At 54.2% G+C, this 15,283-nt stretch overlaps 6 protein-coding genes across 6 annotated transcripts, besides 11 other annotated features; all 6 read left to right on the top strand.

Annotated features, from left to right (window-relative positions):
• Window positions 1-52: a microsatellite.
• A 154-nt stretch (window positions 53-206) lies between these two features.
• Window positions 207-235: a microsatellite.
• Window positions 236-316: 81 nt separating this feature from the next.
• Window positions 317-359: a sequence feature (A-rich).
• Window positions 360-758: 399 nt separating this feature from the next.
• Window positions 759-822: a sequence feature (A-rich).
• A 125-nt stretch (window positions 823-947) lies between these two features.
• Window positions 948-1,000: a sequence feature (GA-rich).
• Window positions 1,001-1,039: a microsatellite.
• Window positions 1,040-1,574: 535 nt separating this feature from the next.
• Window positions 1,575-1,606: a microsatellite.
• A 55-nt stretch (window positions 1,607-1,661) lies between these two features.
• On the top strand, window positions 1,662-3,443 carry Tco025E_06680 (WD40 repeat-containing protein; the record flags this gene model as incomplete). The annotated part of the gene is made up of 1 exon (XM_029373555.1): window positions 1,662-3,443. The coding sequence occupies one exon, from the start codon at window positions 1,662-1,664 to the stop codon at window positions 3,441-3,443; it is 1,782 nt and encodes a 593-aa protein (XP_029226342.1).
• Window positions 3,444-3,917: 474 nt separating this feature from the next.
• Tco025E_06679 (C-8 sterol isomerase) lies at window positions 3,918-4,574 on the top strand (the record flags this gene model as incomplete). Its single annotated transcript, XM_029373554.1, has 1 exon — window positions 3,918-4,574. The coding sequence occupies one exon, from the start codon at window positions 3,918-3,920 to the stop codon at window positions 4,572-4,574; it is 657 nt and encodes a 218-aa protein (XP_029226341.1).
• Window positions 4,575-4,719: 145 nt separating this feature from the next.
• Window positions 4,720-4,759: a microsatellite.
• Window positions 4,760-5,353: 594 nt separating this feature from the next.
• On the top strand, window positions 5,354-6,361 carry Tco025E_06678 (leucine-rich repeat protein; the record flags this gene model as incomplete). The annotated part of the gene is made up of 1 exon (XM_029373553.1): window positions 5,354-6,361. One exon carries the CDS (start codon window positions 5,354-5,356, stop codon window positions 6,359-6,361), a length of 1,008 nt encoding a protein of 335 aa, XP_029226340.1.
• An 86-nt stretch (window positions 6,362-6,447) lies between these two features.
• Window positions 6,448-6,470: a microsatellite.
• Window positions 6,471-6,669: 199 nt separating this feature from the next.
• Tco025E_06677 (uncharacterized protein) lies at window positions 6,670-8,457 on the top strand (the record flags this gene model as incomplete). The annotated part of the gene is made up of 1 exon (XM_029373552.1): window positions 6,670-8,457. The coding sequence occupies one exon, from the start codon at window positions 6,670-6,672 to the stop codon at window positions 8,455-8,457; it is 1,788 nt and encodes a 595-aa protein (XP_029226339.1).
• An 8-nt stretch (window positions 8,458-8,465) lies between these two features.
• Window positions 8,466-8,562: a sequence feature (A-rich).
• A 397-nt stretch (window positions 8,563-8,959) lies between these two features.
• On the top strand, window positions 8,960-9,802 carry Tco025E_06676 (uncharacterized protein; the record flags this gene model as incomplete). The annotated part of the gene is made up of 1 exon (XM_029373551.1): window positions 8,960-9,802. The coding sequence occupies one exon, from the start codon at window positions 8,960-8,962 to the stop codon at window positions 9,800-9,802; it is 843 nt and encodes a 280-aa protein (XP_029226338.1).
• Window positions 9,803-10,208: 406 nt separating this feature from the next.
• Tco025E_06675 (UDP-glucose:glycoprotein glucosyltransferase) lies at window positions 10,209-15,164 on the top strand (the record flags this gene model as incomplete). Its single annotated transcript, XM_029373550.1, has 1 exon — window positions 10,209-15,164. One exon carries the CDS (start codon window positions 10,209-10,211, stop codon window positions 15,162-15,164), a length of 4,956 nt encoding a protein of 1,651 aa, XP_029226337.1.
• Window positions 15,165-15,247: 83 nt separating this feature from the next.
• Window positions 15,248-15,283: a microsatellite.

The raw sequence follows: 15,283 nt of genomic DNA, 5'->3' as shown, positions 1-15,283 counted from the left end.
CTCTCTCTCTCTCTCTCTCTCTCTCTCTCTCTCTCTCTCTCTCTCTCTCTCTTGATGAAGCAGTCCCATCCAGAGGAAGCGGAAAAGTGAAGCAAAAGGGTGCAGGCTAATACGTAAAGCGAAAATATCAATGCCTCGTCCGAGCAACTAACTCGAGTCTGCACATCGTTGCATTTGCGCCACAGTGTGGAAGGCTGAGGGAAGGTAAAGAATAAGAAAAAAAAAGAAAAAGCAATTTTTCGTTGCCCTCCTTTTTTTTTTTTTGATCTTTGGTATTCTGTGTAGTACAGCCTGTAGTCTTGTATGGATTTAATCGTCTTTTTCATGTTTGCTCTTTCTATTTCCATCTCTCTCTTTCTTTATTTTTACATTTTGCAAAGTGATGCTGTTCGTCTTGCCTATGTGGAAGAAGATATGTATGTTTCATCCATTTTTTTTTCTATTAACAAGATGCGTTTTTTTTTCCTTTCCTTCTTCATGTGTGTTTGGTCTTGTTTGTGGCACAACATGTTGTTGTTGCTGATGTATTTCTGCGCTTTCTTTCTTCCCTCGTTGCTGGGGCGCACACCTGCCGCTTGTATTTGCTTTTACTTCTCTGCATGTGTGCGCTCTGCCGCCTGCCGCCCCAGTGAAGCCTTCCAACACGCTTACTTAGTGGCAACATATATATATATATAACTTTACATTTATTTTTGCCCCCTGAAAAAAAAAAAAGAAACGATTTATTGAGCAATTAAAAAATGAGGAGATGCGACAACTTTTTGTTGAGTTTTTTTTTTTTTTTTTTTTGAATTGCCTTGGTGGATTACTTTTTTTTTTTTTCTCCACCGCCAGGGCCTTCGCTTACGGCGCCTTTGTACCACAAGTGCACTTGAATCTGTGGTGTGTCGAGGTAAGAGGCCTTCGTCGCTGCCCCATCTTTCTTGTTACTTCACTATTTCACTATTTTCTTCTTCTTCTTTTTTTGTTTGTAGTGCTCTTATTTTCTTCTCTTCACCTTTTTGTTTTTTTGTTTGTTTGTTTGTTTGTTTGTTTGTTTTTCCATTTCCCATTGCTGAATGTGTTCATAAATCCACACACTCAGCCTTGTGAGGACAACAATTATTCTTCTTTTCCATTCCTTAACGGAAGGAAGAGGAGATTTCTGCCTACCTAACCTAACACGCTTTGAACGATGGGTACGACCAGCATTTTACTAACTGCGTGCCGGATTATGGAACGTGAGGGTGCGGCGGCGGTGAAGCGCGACGGTGCCCTCCCCAGAAAATGGGCGAAGACGCCTCTTTTGGATAGGGAAAGGAGATGCGAAGCACATGGGACGAATCTTAAGAGTTTTTTTTGTTTCTTGTATATATTGTTTTTAAGTGCTTATTTGGGCGCGGAGGTGCCTGTGCGGCAGAACTGTGGAGGCGTGGCCGCCTCCATTGCGCGGAAGGGCGGTTTTTTCCCAGCTGTGGGGTGCTCACGCCGGCGTGGCGCCACGTGAGTACTGATGAACTCTGTGAAGAAACTAGCGAGCTTGTTAGGGCGTGAGCGCTGGAGAGCGCAAAGAAACCAGGTGGTGGCTGGATGCCCTCTTTCTTTTTCTTTTTCTTTTCCTTTTTCTCTCCGCAGTTTCGCCCCGCGTGGCCAAGGAGGTGTAACATCTGCAAGACTCAGCGATGTCTCTGCAGCAGCTGCTGCTGCAGAGCACCCTGCCGAGTGCCCCCTCCACCACACGGGCGGTTCCCACCCCTCTCTCTGCCTTTGGTGACGCCCTTGCGTACGGCAGCGGAAACCGTGTGGTGGTTCGCGAAGTGCGTGAGCCGGGGGCTGTGATCCTCGGCGGGAGACACACGTCCCCGGTTACGGCGGTGCGAATCAGCCCGTCTGGGAAGTTGGTGGCATCTGGGGACCAGAACGGAAACGTTCTGGTGTGGGCCCGCCAGCCCGACTCCCGGGAGGTGCTGAACACGAAGCAGCTGCAAGGCCCCGTGCGGGACATTGCGTGGACGCACGACGAGGAGAGGGTGGTGCTGGTGGGCGATGGGAAAAGCCACTTTGCGACCGTACTCAGCCTCACAGGTAACACGATTGGGACCATCAACGGTCACACGCAAAACATTGTCTCTTGTGACATGCGTGGAGAACGTCCCTACCGCATTGTGACAGGAGGCGCCGACGCCCTTGTGGGGTTTTATGAAGGTGTCCCCTTTAAGTTCAAGTGCAATGTGCAGGGTCATAAGGACAAGGTGACCTGTGTGCGGTACAGTCCGGACATGGAGACGATCGCAACAGTTTCGAGGTCGCCTGAGATCGTCCTTCTTGATGGTAAGACGGCAGAACTAAAGGGATCTATTGCAACGGGGCACACGGGTACAATCTACTCTGTTGCATGGAGCCCGGACGGAAGTAAACTTGCTACAGCCAGTGCTGACAAGAGCGTCAAAATTTTTGACGTCGCCACTGGCGTGATGATAAGCTCTTGCGTCTTTGGAGCCGATGTCATGAGTATGCAACAGGGAGTAGCGTATACCCCACAGGGTGTATTCTCGATATCCCTTGGTGGCGAACTGGCATTAATTGGCGAAGACGGGAAGATCAAAGGTGCGTTATTGGGCCACCAGGGACGCATACTGCTTTTGCATTTGCTTTCGAATGGAACCATAGTTTCTGTCGGCGTTGATCGGGCTCTGATGTGGAGAAATACCAATAATTCTCTCTCAAACGCGCGCAAAGTAGCTATCGCTTCTAATGTCATCACTGCCGCGGCCTGTTGTGGGGACTATTTGTATCTGGTGTCTGGTGCCGACCTGCTGCGCTGTGCCTTGCCCGACACCGAACCGACCCTTCTCTCAAGAGAAGCGGCGAACGTTACCGCACTGGCCATCACGGAAGATAAACATGCGGTGCTGCTGTCAAAAAATGGATTTGTTGTTCTTGATGCATCTGGGCGCAAGGTTGCGGAGGAGAAACTGGACAAGTTTGACGGCACCAGCGCGGCGTCCCACGGTGACATGGTCGTGCTGGGCGGTGATGCTTTGGTGAAGGGATATCGGGTCAAGGCAGGTGAATCGCCGGAGGCGGGCGTGCAGTTTGCTGGGCACCATGCAGGTGTGGTTGCCTGCGTGGCCTTCGCAAAGGACGGACAGCGTGTTGCCTCGGGGGATGCCACGAGAAACATTTTTGTCTGGTCGCCCGTTGATGGCAGTGTGCTTTATCGGGACCTGGTGTTTCACACCCTGCGTGTGACGTCACTGGCCTTCGCGCCCCACAGCAGCGCACGGCTCCTTTCCGGCAGCATGGACGCCTCGCTTATCGTGTGGGACCTCGACAAGAGGACGCGCAAAACAGAGGACGCGGCGCATTGCGGCGGTGTGTCGGCCGTGGCGTGGACGGTGGATGGGACGCTGCTTTCGGGCGGGGCTGACTTTTGTCTGCGCCAGTGGAACCTTCCGACTTGATGCGTGCGTGAAAGTCGAAGGGGGCACCCCCTTTCCAGCACGCCGATTGCCTGCTGATTCCCTCCTAGTGTGCGACGCGTAGGCAGTTTATTCGTTTTCTTTTTTTTGGTTTTGCTTGTTTTGGCGATTTCATCGCCTGCGGTCACGCTATTTTTCTACTCGCCCCCCTTTTTTTAAAATGTTTATTTGTGCCTTCTCTCTCTCTCTTTCTGTGCGTGTGGGTGAATGGTGCCGCCCCTGCCTCTCCGCCTGCCACCACTTCTTGCTGTTCTCTCCACTTGACCCTCTTCGCCCGCTTCCGTGCGCCACGCCCGGCCCCCTGAGAGCATCATCGGCAGTCGCAGCCGCAGCTGTCGGGGGGTAAAGCAGGTGCGAGCGCTGTCACGTTGCCCGGGCACATTAGTGAAGGAAGACGCGTAGAGAACGGCCGCCAGAGGAAAGCAATAAGCAACTAAGGAGAAGAGGAAAGTGTAAATGAAGCGCTTCATCTTCCTTGTCGTCGCAGTCGTGGCGATTGCCATGTCCTTCGTGATCGACCGTCCAGAGAATTGGGTGCTGGACCCAAAAACACTTCAGACTGTCGCCAAGCGTGGCATAGCGGTGGCCCACGCCAAACACGGCGTTAACGCCACGGCGGAGCAAGTGGTTGAGAGTGTCATTCAAGAGGTCACAAAGACGTACCCGCTCCACACCTCGTACTCCGGCAGGTGGCTGTGGAACAACGCCGGTGGAGCGATGGGCTCCATGACGGTGCTGCACTCCTCCTTCTCGGAGTATCTCATCATCTTCGGCACCTCCCTCGGCACGGAGGGCCACACCGGTCGCTATCACTGGGCGGAGGACTTTTTTACAATTCTCTACGGCGAGCAGTGGGCGTCGTTGCCACGCGTGGCAGAGGCGGAGGTCTACAAGCCAGGCGACCAGCACTACCTCCCCCGGCACACGGCGAAGCAGTATCGGATGCCGAATGCCTGCTGGGCCTTGGAGTATGCACGGGGCAACATTCCCTCCATGCTCTTCTTCGGTCTCGCGGATGGCTTCACCTCGACGCTTGACGTCGTGACGCTCTTCCAGACCGTCCGTGAAAGCGCATGGAACATGCTTCACAGCGCCATTCTAGGCAAAATTTAGGAGATGAGCTGAACTCGGCACGAAGAGGGGGAGGGGGAAAGGGGGGAGAAAAAAAGAGGTGGGGAGGGAAGAAATATATAATGGAAAATTGTAGGGGCATTCACATTTGTTCCTTTTTTTGGATTTACACTTCCTTTTATGCCTTTTGTCGTTGTTGGTTGTTGTTTTTTTTTGTCTTCTCGTTGCGGCTCCCATTTGCCTCTCCCACTCTTCGCCCAAGTGCATCTGTCGCACAGTCAGAGAGGGGGATCCTGTGAGGGAGATGGAAGCTGCCAGGGATGGTGCTGCGCCGCGTCTGGTCGATGCCTGTAGAATGCCAATGAGACTCTTTTTACTTCTCTTGCTCTCGCTTCTATGTGGATGTTTTTGTGCGTGAGGGGGAGAAGTGTTTCTTTTTTTTGTAGTTCTTACTTTCTCTGGCCTCTCACAGGCCCTCTCCCTCACAACAACAGCCAACACACAATGGCTGTGGCCGTTGCCGTGTATGCTGTTGCGCTGGCCCTCCTCTGCTGTGTTCCTGGCGGAGTTGAGGGGGCCCTGGACTTTGCATGGGGGAAGCCAAGCGCAAATAAAGAAACGGCGGAAAAAATATCAAGCAGTGGCTTGGCGTCTTGCAATCCCTCCGTCGCGCCATAGAGGACACTGAGTTTCAGAAAAGCATCCAGGAAAAGAATCTCAAGGGCGCGCTTGTGGGACACACAGGCGGGTTCCTCAGCCACTGTGACCTCAGCATCGTTACGTGTGTGGGGTACGACCTGACAGAGCTCACGGTGAGCGGCATGGAGAATGGGAAGTTGAATCTCAACGAGCTACCAAGCACTGTTCAATTGGTAAAGGTAACCGCCAGCAAGTTGAATCAGAAACTTCAGATAGGGGAGCTACCGCAAGGGATAACCTCTCTGATATTCGAAAACGTCACGTTCAACTCGGGCGACGCTGTGGTGGAGCACAGCGTCGACCTTAAGAGGTTCGTCTGCAGGTATTGTGGTCTGACCTCCATCTCGTTCCCTGCCAAAAGTGGGCTGCAGGAGTTGGATCTAAGCGGCAATACCCTCACCACCGTCTTGCCGTCACCTCTTCCTGGGAGTGAACTCGCGCTGATCATGCAAAACTGCACAATGAATATGTCGCTCACGAACGTCTTGAAGTTGCTGCCCCGTAACGTGCACACAATTGACTTCAGCTACTCCAAGATCCCGGATATTCAGGAAGGAATTGCGAAGCTGCCATCGCATCTACAGACGGTTAAGTTGAACGGCTGCCACCTTGGCGCCGAGGTCTCTTCGTTAACCGATGCCCTGAAATCCGCCTCGGAAAGCATTCAAGAGCTGGCCCTAAAAGACTGTGGCTTGACGGGTGGTCTCGGGAAACTCCGCCATTTTGGCCCCCTGCGCAGCCTCGACTTATCGAGCAACCGCATCTCGTCCGTGGCGTGGGAGGAGCTACCGCCAGCTCTGGAACATTTGAGTATCGGTGAAAACGCTCTTGTTGGTGGTCTTCCCGTGCGCCGCCTTCCCCGCTCCCTCAGGCTGCTTGATGTATCCCACAATGGACTGTCGGGAGGCATCAACGTTGGTGAGCTGCCACCAACTCTGACGACGCTCGATATCAGCCATAACAACTTCACTGGGCACCTCGACCTTACCCAACTCCCAGATTCCATCCTCTACGTGCACGTGGAACACAATGGGTTTCAAGGCACTCCCGACCTGGTTGAGATTCCAATTGGGATTCGCAAAATTATGATACATGATAATAACTGGGACTCGCTACTTCCCGCCTTGTGAACGCACACAGTCCAAAAGCCTGCACCAGGAATTGCGCCTGGGGGAGGGGGGGACAGGATGTCAGAATGGAAAAAAAGAAAAAGAAAAAACAATCAATCAATCCAATCAAGGAATGCATATATTGAACTCCGCGTTCCTGCGTAGGTGTGTACTACAAATGCGATGGATTGTAGAAAGTATGTGTTGTATTGGCGTCTCTTTGCTTCTGCTCCACTGCTTTTATGCTTTTTCTCTGGCTCTCGATATTCGTGTTTGTCGGCGCAGGAAGTTGGCCGACAGGACAAGGGAACCGTTAGAGGCTCGCATGAATGGAGGTGGAGTGCAAAGTTGCACCTCCCTCCAGCGCGTGCGCGCTGCACCAAGGGAGTCTTTCGCGCTTCTCAAAGGCATCTGGACGGTTCACCTGCTTTACTGCCTTTCTCCACTCAGGGACGGGCGGAGCCTCCGGCACTAACGCCGCCGGGGGAACGCTGTATCTTCTGGACGACCGCGACGTCCCCTTCTCATGCATCCTGATTGCTTCCAATGATGTCATTCGTGACAGCGCGAAAGCGGCCAGCGCCTTCTCTATCACCCGCAGTGGAGGCAACAAGACGGTTCTGAAGGCTGCATCGGCGGCAGATAAAAAGGAGTGGATGCAAGTTATCGCAAGAGTAATACACCCATCTGCTGCTTCGGTAGAAACAGCCGCCGCCGCCGCCCACGCTGCCAAGACTGAGGATGAGGATGAGGATGAGGTTCCTGCTGGTAGGAAGCTGTCGCCATTTACCTCCGTGCAGGAGGAGTCTGACGCGGGCCGTGCCGCGGCGTCGTCACTCCCGTCAGTACCGAAGGGATGTGAATTTGCTACTGCTTCTACGTCCTCCATGAGGGGCGTGCTTTTGAAAAAAGGTGACCACTTCGGCCACTACTCTCGACGATGGTTTGAACTAAGAAAAGGCGAGGGCCTCTTCTACGCAGCGCGTGAGAACCCCCCACCAAAGTCGTTTCGACGCGTTTCTTTGCAAGGTTTGTCGGCAACGTTTGTAGAAGACGAGGGGAAAATCATTATCCCGCCGTCGCCGTCATGTGGGCGGGGGATGGTGCTTAAATGTCTCCAGCCGGATGAATTTGTGAGGTGGCGTGGGGCCATCCAAGTGGAGAGCTCATGCTATTCCCCGACGAGCCATGAGAATGTGGCGGACGCGCCTGCTGCGGAGACGTCTGCGAGTGTTCCTTCGGGAACCTCGGGAGAAGCGGCTGCAGCAGGGTGTGCCGGCCACTTTGCAGGTGACAGCAGTGTTCCCTTCTCTTTGACGAGTCTAGGGGGGAATTCGCTTCATTCGACGGCCATTGCGCTTGAGCAAGGGAACCTGAGCCAAGCGGCGGAGGCGGCGAGGGCATTTACTGCGATGGAATTGCTGGAACTTGAGGATTTGCAGAGCGACACGCCATGCGACTGTGCTGCAATCACCGAAGAATACTTGGAATCCATTGGAGAGAAATACAAACCGGTGAAGGCTACTGCCGGGATGGAGGCAGAACTGCAGAAGTACTACGATGAGTGTCTCCCGTATGGATTTAGGGCTACGCTTCAGCGATTGTGGCAGCGTCTTTTCCTGCCTATCCGGGAGCCGTACGACTCGGTGAAGGAGCATATGGTGTTACTGGATCTTGACGTTGAGCGACTTCGTGACTGTTTGAAAAGCATGTTACGCATGTATGGTGAGGAGGTGGCAGTGCGGGGTGCTGTAGAGGAATTGGACTACATCCTGCGTGTTTACAAGTGTGTGCGGGAGCAGCTCCTCATTCGGCTGGAAATCGCCGCATTCCGTGAGCAGCCCAATCAATGTGGGTTTCCGCTTGGTGTGAGTGGCACTATAGCTAGAATGAAGGAATTACAGAGCTCTAATATTTCTTCTACCACCCACCATGATGAGGTGATGGAGGCGTGGAAAACCATGTATCAGGCACTCTGCACCTTTCGCTTGGAGTTTGACGTCTTTGACGAGAGTGAGGAAACCATTTTGACGATGGAAAGTGCTCTCAATGAGATGGGTGTCTGGCTGCAGCAACATCCCCGTGGCGTAGGGTGCGGGGAAGGGGACCTGCGGTAAGACGGTCATTATTATTTATTCATTCTATTTTATTTGTTTTCTTCTAGTTTTTTTTTCCTTCTCTTTTACTTGTGTCTTTAATGTTGTTTTTTTTTTTTTTTTGTTGGTTCTCTCTCTCTATGTGTGAGTGTACGTGTGCTTGCATGTATCGAGGTGTTGACGGTTAGCGGGGGGTGCCAGGGATGGGAGTGGCAAACGCCGCTCCTTTTTCCCTTTTACCCCTTCTCTCTGTCGTCAAGACATTTATTCGCCCACGCGTCCGCCTCTTTTTTTTTTCCTTGCGGGGCTTCTGTCGCTGCGTTGACGGGCGGACGGACGGCATCTTTCCCCCTCTGCTTCTCCTTCAATTCCCGTCTCCTTCACGGCCAGGTGGGAGGGAGTGGTCGATCGGTGTCACTGTAAACTTAAACGTATTTTGGCGGGGCGGGGGGAGGGGGGTTTTCGGGGTACGAGCGAAGCGAACGGAAGGGAGTGAATCCCCATAAAATTGTAGATGAACGGTATGATCGGCTGCATGCCCGAGTCTGAGCGTCTGAAAGAGGCTCGGCAAGCCTTTGGTGACGTCAACCGCTCACGCGAGTCGCATGATCGGAGGCTTGAGGACTTCAATGTTGACATCAGGAAGAACAGTGCCCTGCGGAATCGCTCACTTGTCCTTTCTTCCTTTGCTGGCCTTGTCACTTCGGCGGGACTGCTTGGTGCCGCGAGCGGTTTGCAGCACGTGGATGGCAGAGCGGGTCTACCGGCGATGATTACCGGTCAATTACTTCTGCAAGCCATTGCTGGCGGGGGCGCTGTGGCTTACACCGTTTGTCTCGCACTGACATTTGAACGCATTGTGTACGATGTGGAGCTGAAGCGTGAGCTTTGGGAGATAGAGAACCACCTTACAGGGGAGATTCAAGAGATGGTGGCAATTTACAAGTCCCAGGGGTTTTCTGAGGACGATGCTCTCATGATCACACGCGTCTTTGCAAAGCACAGAACGCCCTTTGCAAACCTCATGATGGTAGAAGAGCTCGGCTACTCTCGGCTGGAGCCACCATGTCCCAGGGAGGCTGTGGTGGATGCCGCCGTTCCTGCCGCAGTTGGCTACACGATGGGATGTTTGCTGCCACTTGCTCCACTACTGGCGCGGCGCCTATGCGCCTCGCGAATTCAGGAGGTGATGCTCTGCACCTTGACAATGGGCGGTGTGCTGGTGAGCGCGGCGCAGTCAGAGGTGTTCTACGGCGGCTACGCAAGCAAGGTGAAGGCGCTGAAGGTAATTGCGTGCAACCTGTCAGCGGTGGGGGTTGTTTTTGGCGCCGCGCGTCTGGTATCACAACTTTTTCGTTCTGCCTGATGACAATGTTGGGGCGCGACACCGCGCCCACCTGCTCGGAAACAGAGAATTGTGCGTGTGTGAGCGTTTTTTTTTGTTGTTGTTGTGGGGAAGAAACACTGAAAGGAAAAGCGGGGCGGTGGAGTGGGAGAATAAGACGGCTTTGGTGTACGTGCCTCCATGACGGTGCCTGAGTGCGTGGGTGTTTTTGCAAGATGGACTGATTTGCTCCGAAGGGAGGTGCACTTGACCCGTGAGTAACAGATTTGGCTTCCGTGCCCCATCCTCTCTTCCTTTCCACCTTTTTTTTTTTATCTTTGCTTTGTTTGGTCTGCCACTTCTCCGCCATTGTGCGCCACAACCGCTTTTCTGTGGCAAAAGATTTTCATAATTACAGAGATCAGAAATCCTTCTTCTTAAGCTTAACATGGCCCGCCAGACGGATTGGGGGGAAAGCAGAAGGCGATTGGCCGCAACGCTCACGGTGCTGCTTCTGCTTGGTGGGAGCTCGGTTCTAGTGGGGACGCCAACGGTGGAGGGCAAAGGCGTGAAGGTCACTGTAACGGCGCCATGGACAGAGACACCGCTGCTGCAGGAAGGATGTGAGATGGTGGCGGCACGCGGTGCTCTCCTTGGCGGTTTCTACCACTGTCTGCAGGAAGCGTGGCATCGCGTTCAAGCCGTGAACAGCACCGGTGGGGCCCAAAGTCTGACGCAAAAAGCCCAATACGATGTCCTGCTGGAAATGATGGCGAAGGCCAATTGGCCTCCCGTTCAGATGGAATTGGCAAAAATGAAGCTTGCCGCCCGGTTTTACTCTCCTGCCGTTCAGGCGCACTGGCAGCTGGCGCGGACGGCGAGGGAACTTGCTGGTGGATGTTCCACGGAAGGCGGGCGCCCCTTCGTGCTCGTTGCGGGAAAAGTTGTGTGCAGCGAATATTTTCTTGAGGAAATATTGTCGGGTCCTGCTTCTGCGGATGAAGCACACGAAGGCAAAGAGGAAGAGGCGTTCTCGCTGTTTGCCGGGCTCGACCATGTTCATCCTGGGTCAGCGGGAGGCCGCGTTGTCATCCTGTACGGCATTGTCGGGGAAGAGCAGACGATGCGGCTCTTTCAGGTCGCGGAGCGTCACTTACGCACGCTTCGCCTGGCCTTTCGGCACCTGCCCGTGGTGGGACGGATGTGGGAGAACGCCCTCCACGTGCAGGGCTACGGCGTGACAGTCGACCTGAAGAACGTGGAGTACAAGGTCATCAATGAAAAGAATACCGACGGAACTCAGACGGATGCCGGCGTTGCGGAAGCCACAAAAGGACCCGAAAGCCTTGGGGCTGTTGGCGGGTTCAATCTGGACATGCTGGCGCAACGATATCCGCAGCTCAGGCCTCAGCTGACCACGTTTGCGGGCCATCTCGCCGACGCGATAGACCGCGATGAGGTTCGGGTGGACTTTCAGGTGTGGGAAACCCAGTACATGGGCATTGCCGCCGCGCAGCGGGTGATGGACGCGGAGAATGAGAAGCGGCTGGGGGTGTTGATGAATATACTGACAAATTTTCCCCTTCACGCCTCCAAGCTTTCCAAAATGGGCGCTTCGGTGAACAATAATATGAGCAAAGTTATGCACAAGGAACTGTTAGACTTTGCGGGCGTGCTGCGCCCAGGCGCACCGCAGGTTTTCCTCAATGGTCGTCATGTCTCAAACGCGGATCTCAATCTCTTTTCGCTGCTTGAAAAGCTGGAGGCAGACGAGGAACTGTTCCAAGGCCTGCGACGGGTCCTCACCAGTTACCGCGTTCCTACCGCCAACGACGATGGGTTTGCCTTGGTCCACAAGGATGTGTTAAATCAGGCGATGAAGTCGGTCACTGAAAGCGCACGGCGGCGCCTCGCATCCCATGGGTTGGAGAAGGGTGACTCGACGCCGCGTGTGTGGATGCCCCAGCGGGGAATCTTTTGGCTCAACAACCTTGAAGCGGACGTCCGATTTGCTTACATGCCCTCAGCCCTCCGCGCCATCCTTACCACACGGCCCAACGGTGTCCCCGTGATCCCGCGGAAAAATCTCGTTCATGCCGTTTCTGTCGTGGACCCCACAACGCTAGAGGGCGTGCAGGACATTGGCGTCATCTTGAAACTAGATCAATCCAACCAACCTATTCGGTTTGGAATTGTCTTTGCGGATCGGGAGTGGTCGCCGGAAATTTCAGTCTCCACAGAAGTGGATGATATTCGCTTGAAGCCGTCGCTTTCAAGCGTCACCGCAATTATTACCGCCACTGTGTGGGAACTCCTGAACGGGGAAGAGCGTCTGCAGGAGGTACTGGAGTTCCTTTCAGAGGTGGTGTATACCTTGGAAGCGCTTGGTGGCCTCAGCGAGGATGGCGTGGTGGGCTTCTCGGCGAATGTTCTCACTCTGTCAGGGAAACGCGACGTGAGGGAGGTGCTTGCGGACCCACTTTTTGTGGAATATTATCAAACGACACAGGCAAAGCTGCGTCAGCTAATGCTCGGCAAGTTCCCCCTCACCCTCATTAATGGAAATGTTTTTCAGGAAAACGTGTTGCAAGCCCTTCGTCAGGGGTTCATGATAGAATTAATGCACGTTCGTGGGCTGGTGGTAAGAGGCGATTTGACCGACGATGACAAAGTCGATTTCTACGAATCCATTCTTCGTTTGAGCGGGGCCCGGGAGCGCTACAACGCCGCCCTTTACAAAGACGAGGCATACATGGACTGGACACCAAAGCCCATCCTGGACTTTCTGCATCACCGACCTTTTCTGCACCCCACGAAGAGGACAGAGGGGACACCGCTGGTGACTAGTGTCTTGGCCATCCAGTCTCCCATGGGAGCCACCGCCCTTGGCGCCCTTCTGAAGGCCACCGGGAACCTCTTGCAGTGTGTGAATGCAACGGAGAAATGCATTCATGTCCGCCTCACGTATGCCATTTGCGGGGCGGCGACGGAGGTCAACTACCACACACTTGCTGGAGATTTGGAGCGACTGCTGCTGAGGCGCAAGGAAGGGGAAGACGGAAACCAGCAACGACTTCAATTGGTGCATGAGTTTCTGCTAAAAATTGCCGCACAAAACAAAACAAGAGAGCTGGATGACCCCAAGGTGTATGAGAGTTGGTTTGCTAGCATGAAGTTCTCCCCTGAGCTCCAAAGCCTCCTAGACGCCTCGGATGCGGGTTTGGATGCCCAGTTGCAAACGCAGCGTGGGCTCTTGCGTGGCTTTTGTGCGCAGGTGGGGGCGGAGTCCTCGTTTGCGGAGTTGTCATTGGCAGATGCGGCGGCGGCGAGGGAAAGGCAAAAGAACGAGGGGTCAGTGTACTACTACGTCAATGGACGCCGCTTAGTGTATAACGACGACCTTTCAGCGGAGGATTTAAAGGATGCGGACCAACAGGAGCTTTCCCTGGCGGAGGCTGTGTCAGAGGCACTCAGTGAAGTGAGCTTCACTAGGCTAAGCGATGAGCTGCAGCAAGGTGAGCTTGACAGCCGCTTCTATGCCTCTAAAGTGGCTGCGCTTACGGAACTGTGGAGGCGCGACGCCGCTCGTGGTTCCCCGATGGAGGAGGAACGCCACTTGCCCTCCACGTCCGGCCTGGCCTCGTTTGTTGTGCAGCCCGTGAACGCTGGCGCAGAGCCACACCACACGTTGACGATGGTTGTTGATCCCGTGGCGCGGCACTCCCAGCTCCTGGTCTCACTGTGCGATTACGTCACACGGCTGCCGCTTGGCGTCTCCTGCATCGTACACATGGGCACACCACAACAGTTGGCTAAACCCATGCGGAATTTTTACCTGTTTGTTAGTGAGCTGGAGATGCGATTTGACGCGGTGGGAGGAGTACTGCCGCCGGCTGCGGTGTTTCACCGGCTGCCGTCGCGGCATCTGTTGACGCTTGGCATCGAGGAGCCGGAGAGCTGGACGGTGTTCCCGCTGGACGCCAAGTACGACCTGGACAACCTTATCCTTGACCAGCTGCCCTCCTCCTCGCAGTACGCGCATGCCACCTACGGCATCAACTCGATTCTCCTCACCGGGAGTGCAAGGGAGGCCGGACGACCGGTTCCCGCAAGCGGCTTGCCCCTGATGATACGCTCCACAAGGACGAACCCCGCCGCTGCTCTCACCCGCGACACCATTGTCATGGCCATTCTGGGCTACTTCCAGCTGCAGAGCAGCCCCGGTGTGTGGTATCTCACGGTGCAGCCGGGCGGCTTCGCGGAGACCTTCTACATATCTCAGGTCAACCACATCCCCCTCAATGACGCAGGAAACAAAAAACGCATCTCTGGGTTTAATTACACGGCAGGGCAGAACATTCCCGTCGTGATTTCCTCATTCATTGGAAAAGCATTGACGCTTGATATATCCAAAACGCCAGGCCGCGAGAGAATGACGATGAGCGATATTGAAGCGGCGTATCCTGAGCGCGCCGACTGGCCACCGGCCGGTCCACGCACGACGAAGCCGAGGTCCCCAACGCTTAACATCTTCTCTGTGGCCTCTGGGCACCTTTATGAACGCTTCTTGCGCATGATGATCCATAGCGTTATGCGGACCTCCTCCGATGTGCATGGTGCGAATACAACTCGGATTAAGTTCTGGCTTATTGAAAATTTTCTCTCGCCTCAATTCAAGGCGCTTATCCCCTTGTTGGCGAGTCACTATGGCTTTGACGTGGCCCTCGTGACGTATCGCTGGCCATGGTGGCTCCACAAACAGACTGAGAAGCAGCGCACCATTTGGGCCTACAAGGTTCTCTTTCTTGATGTCTTGTTCCCACTTGACGTCGAGCGTGTCATTTTCGTCGACGCCGACCAAACCGTTCAGGCAGATCTGCACGAACTCTACAACATGAACATTGGCGGTGCCCCGACGGCGTATACACCGTTCTGTAGAAAATACCCGAACCTGGCCACTAAAAACTTCCGCTTCTGGGATCAGGGATTTTGGGCGCAGCACCTGCGTGGGCGGCCGTACCACATCAGTGCCATCTACCTCGTTGACCTGCGCCGGCTGCGGGCGATGGCGGGTGGCGACAAGTACCGCATGATGTACAGCCAGCTGAGCCCCGACCCCAACAGCCTGGCGAACCTGGACCAGGACCTTCCCAACTTTATGCAGGACGAGGTGCCGATTTACTCCCTCCCCGAGGAGTGGCTCTGGTGCGAGACGTGGTGTGGGGCAGAGAGCAAGGCGCGGGCCAAGACGATTGACCTCTGCAACAACCCCCTAACAAAGATGCCGAAACTCGACAACGCCAAGCTCATCATCCCGGGCTGGGAGGAGACGGACGCCGAGTTGGAGGCCCTCTCGGACAAACTTCTGAAGAAGCAGCAGCAGCAACAGCAAAGCGAGAATTGAAGGCAATACTAAGCGCAAGTGAAACAAAGGAGGAAATGTGCCGAACGGCAACATTAAAGCGGGCGAGAAAGACAAGGCGGTGAAAGTATATATATATATAGATAGATAAATAAATAAAT

Source organism: Trypanosoma conorhini, assembly GCF_003719485.1.
Source record: "Trypanosoma conorhini strain 025E chromosome Unknown Tco_14.4_contig_00463, whole genome shotgun sequence".
In the NCBI taxonomy this organism is placed as follows: domain Eukaryota; phylum Euglenozoa; class Kinetoplastea; order Trypanosomatida; family Trypanosomatidae; genus Trypanosoma; species Trypanosoma conorhini.
This window is presented reverse-complemented; position numbering and strand designations above follow the sequence as displayed.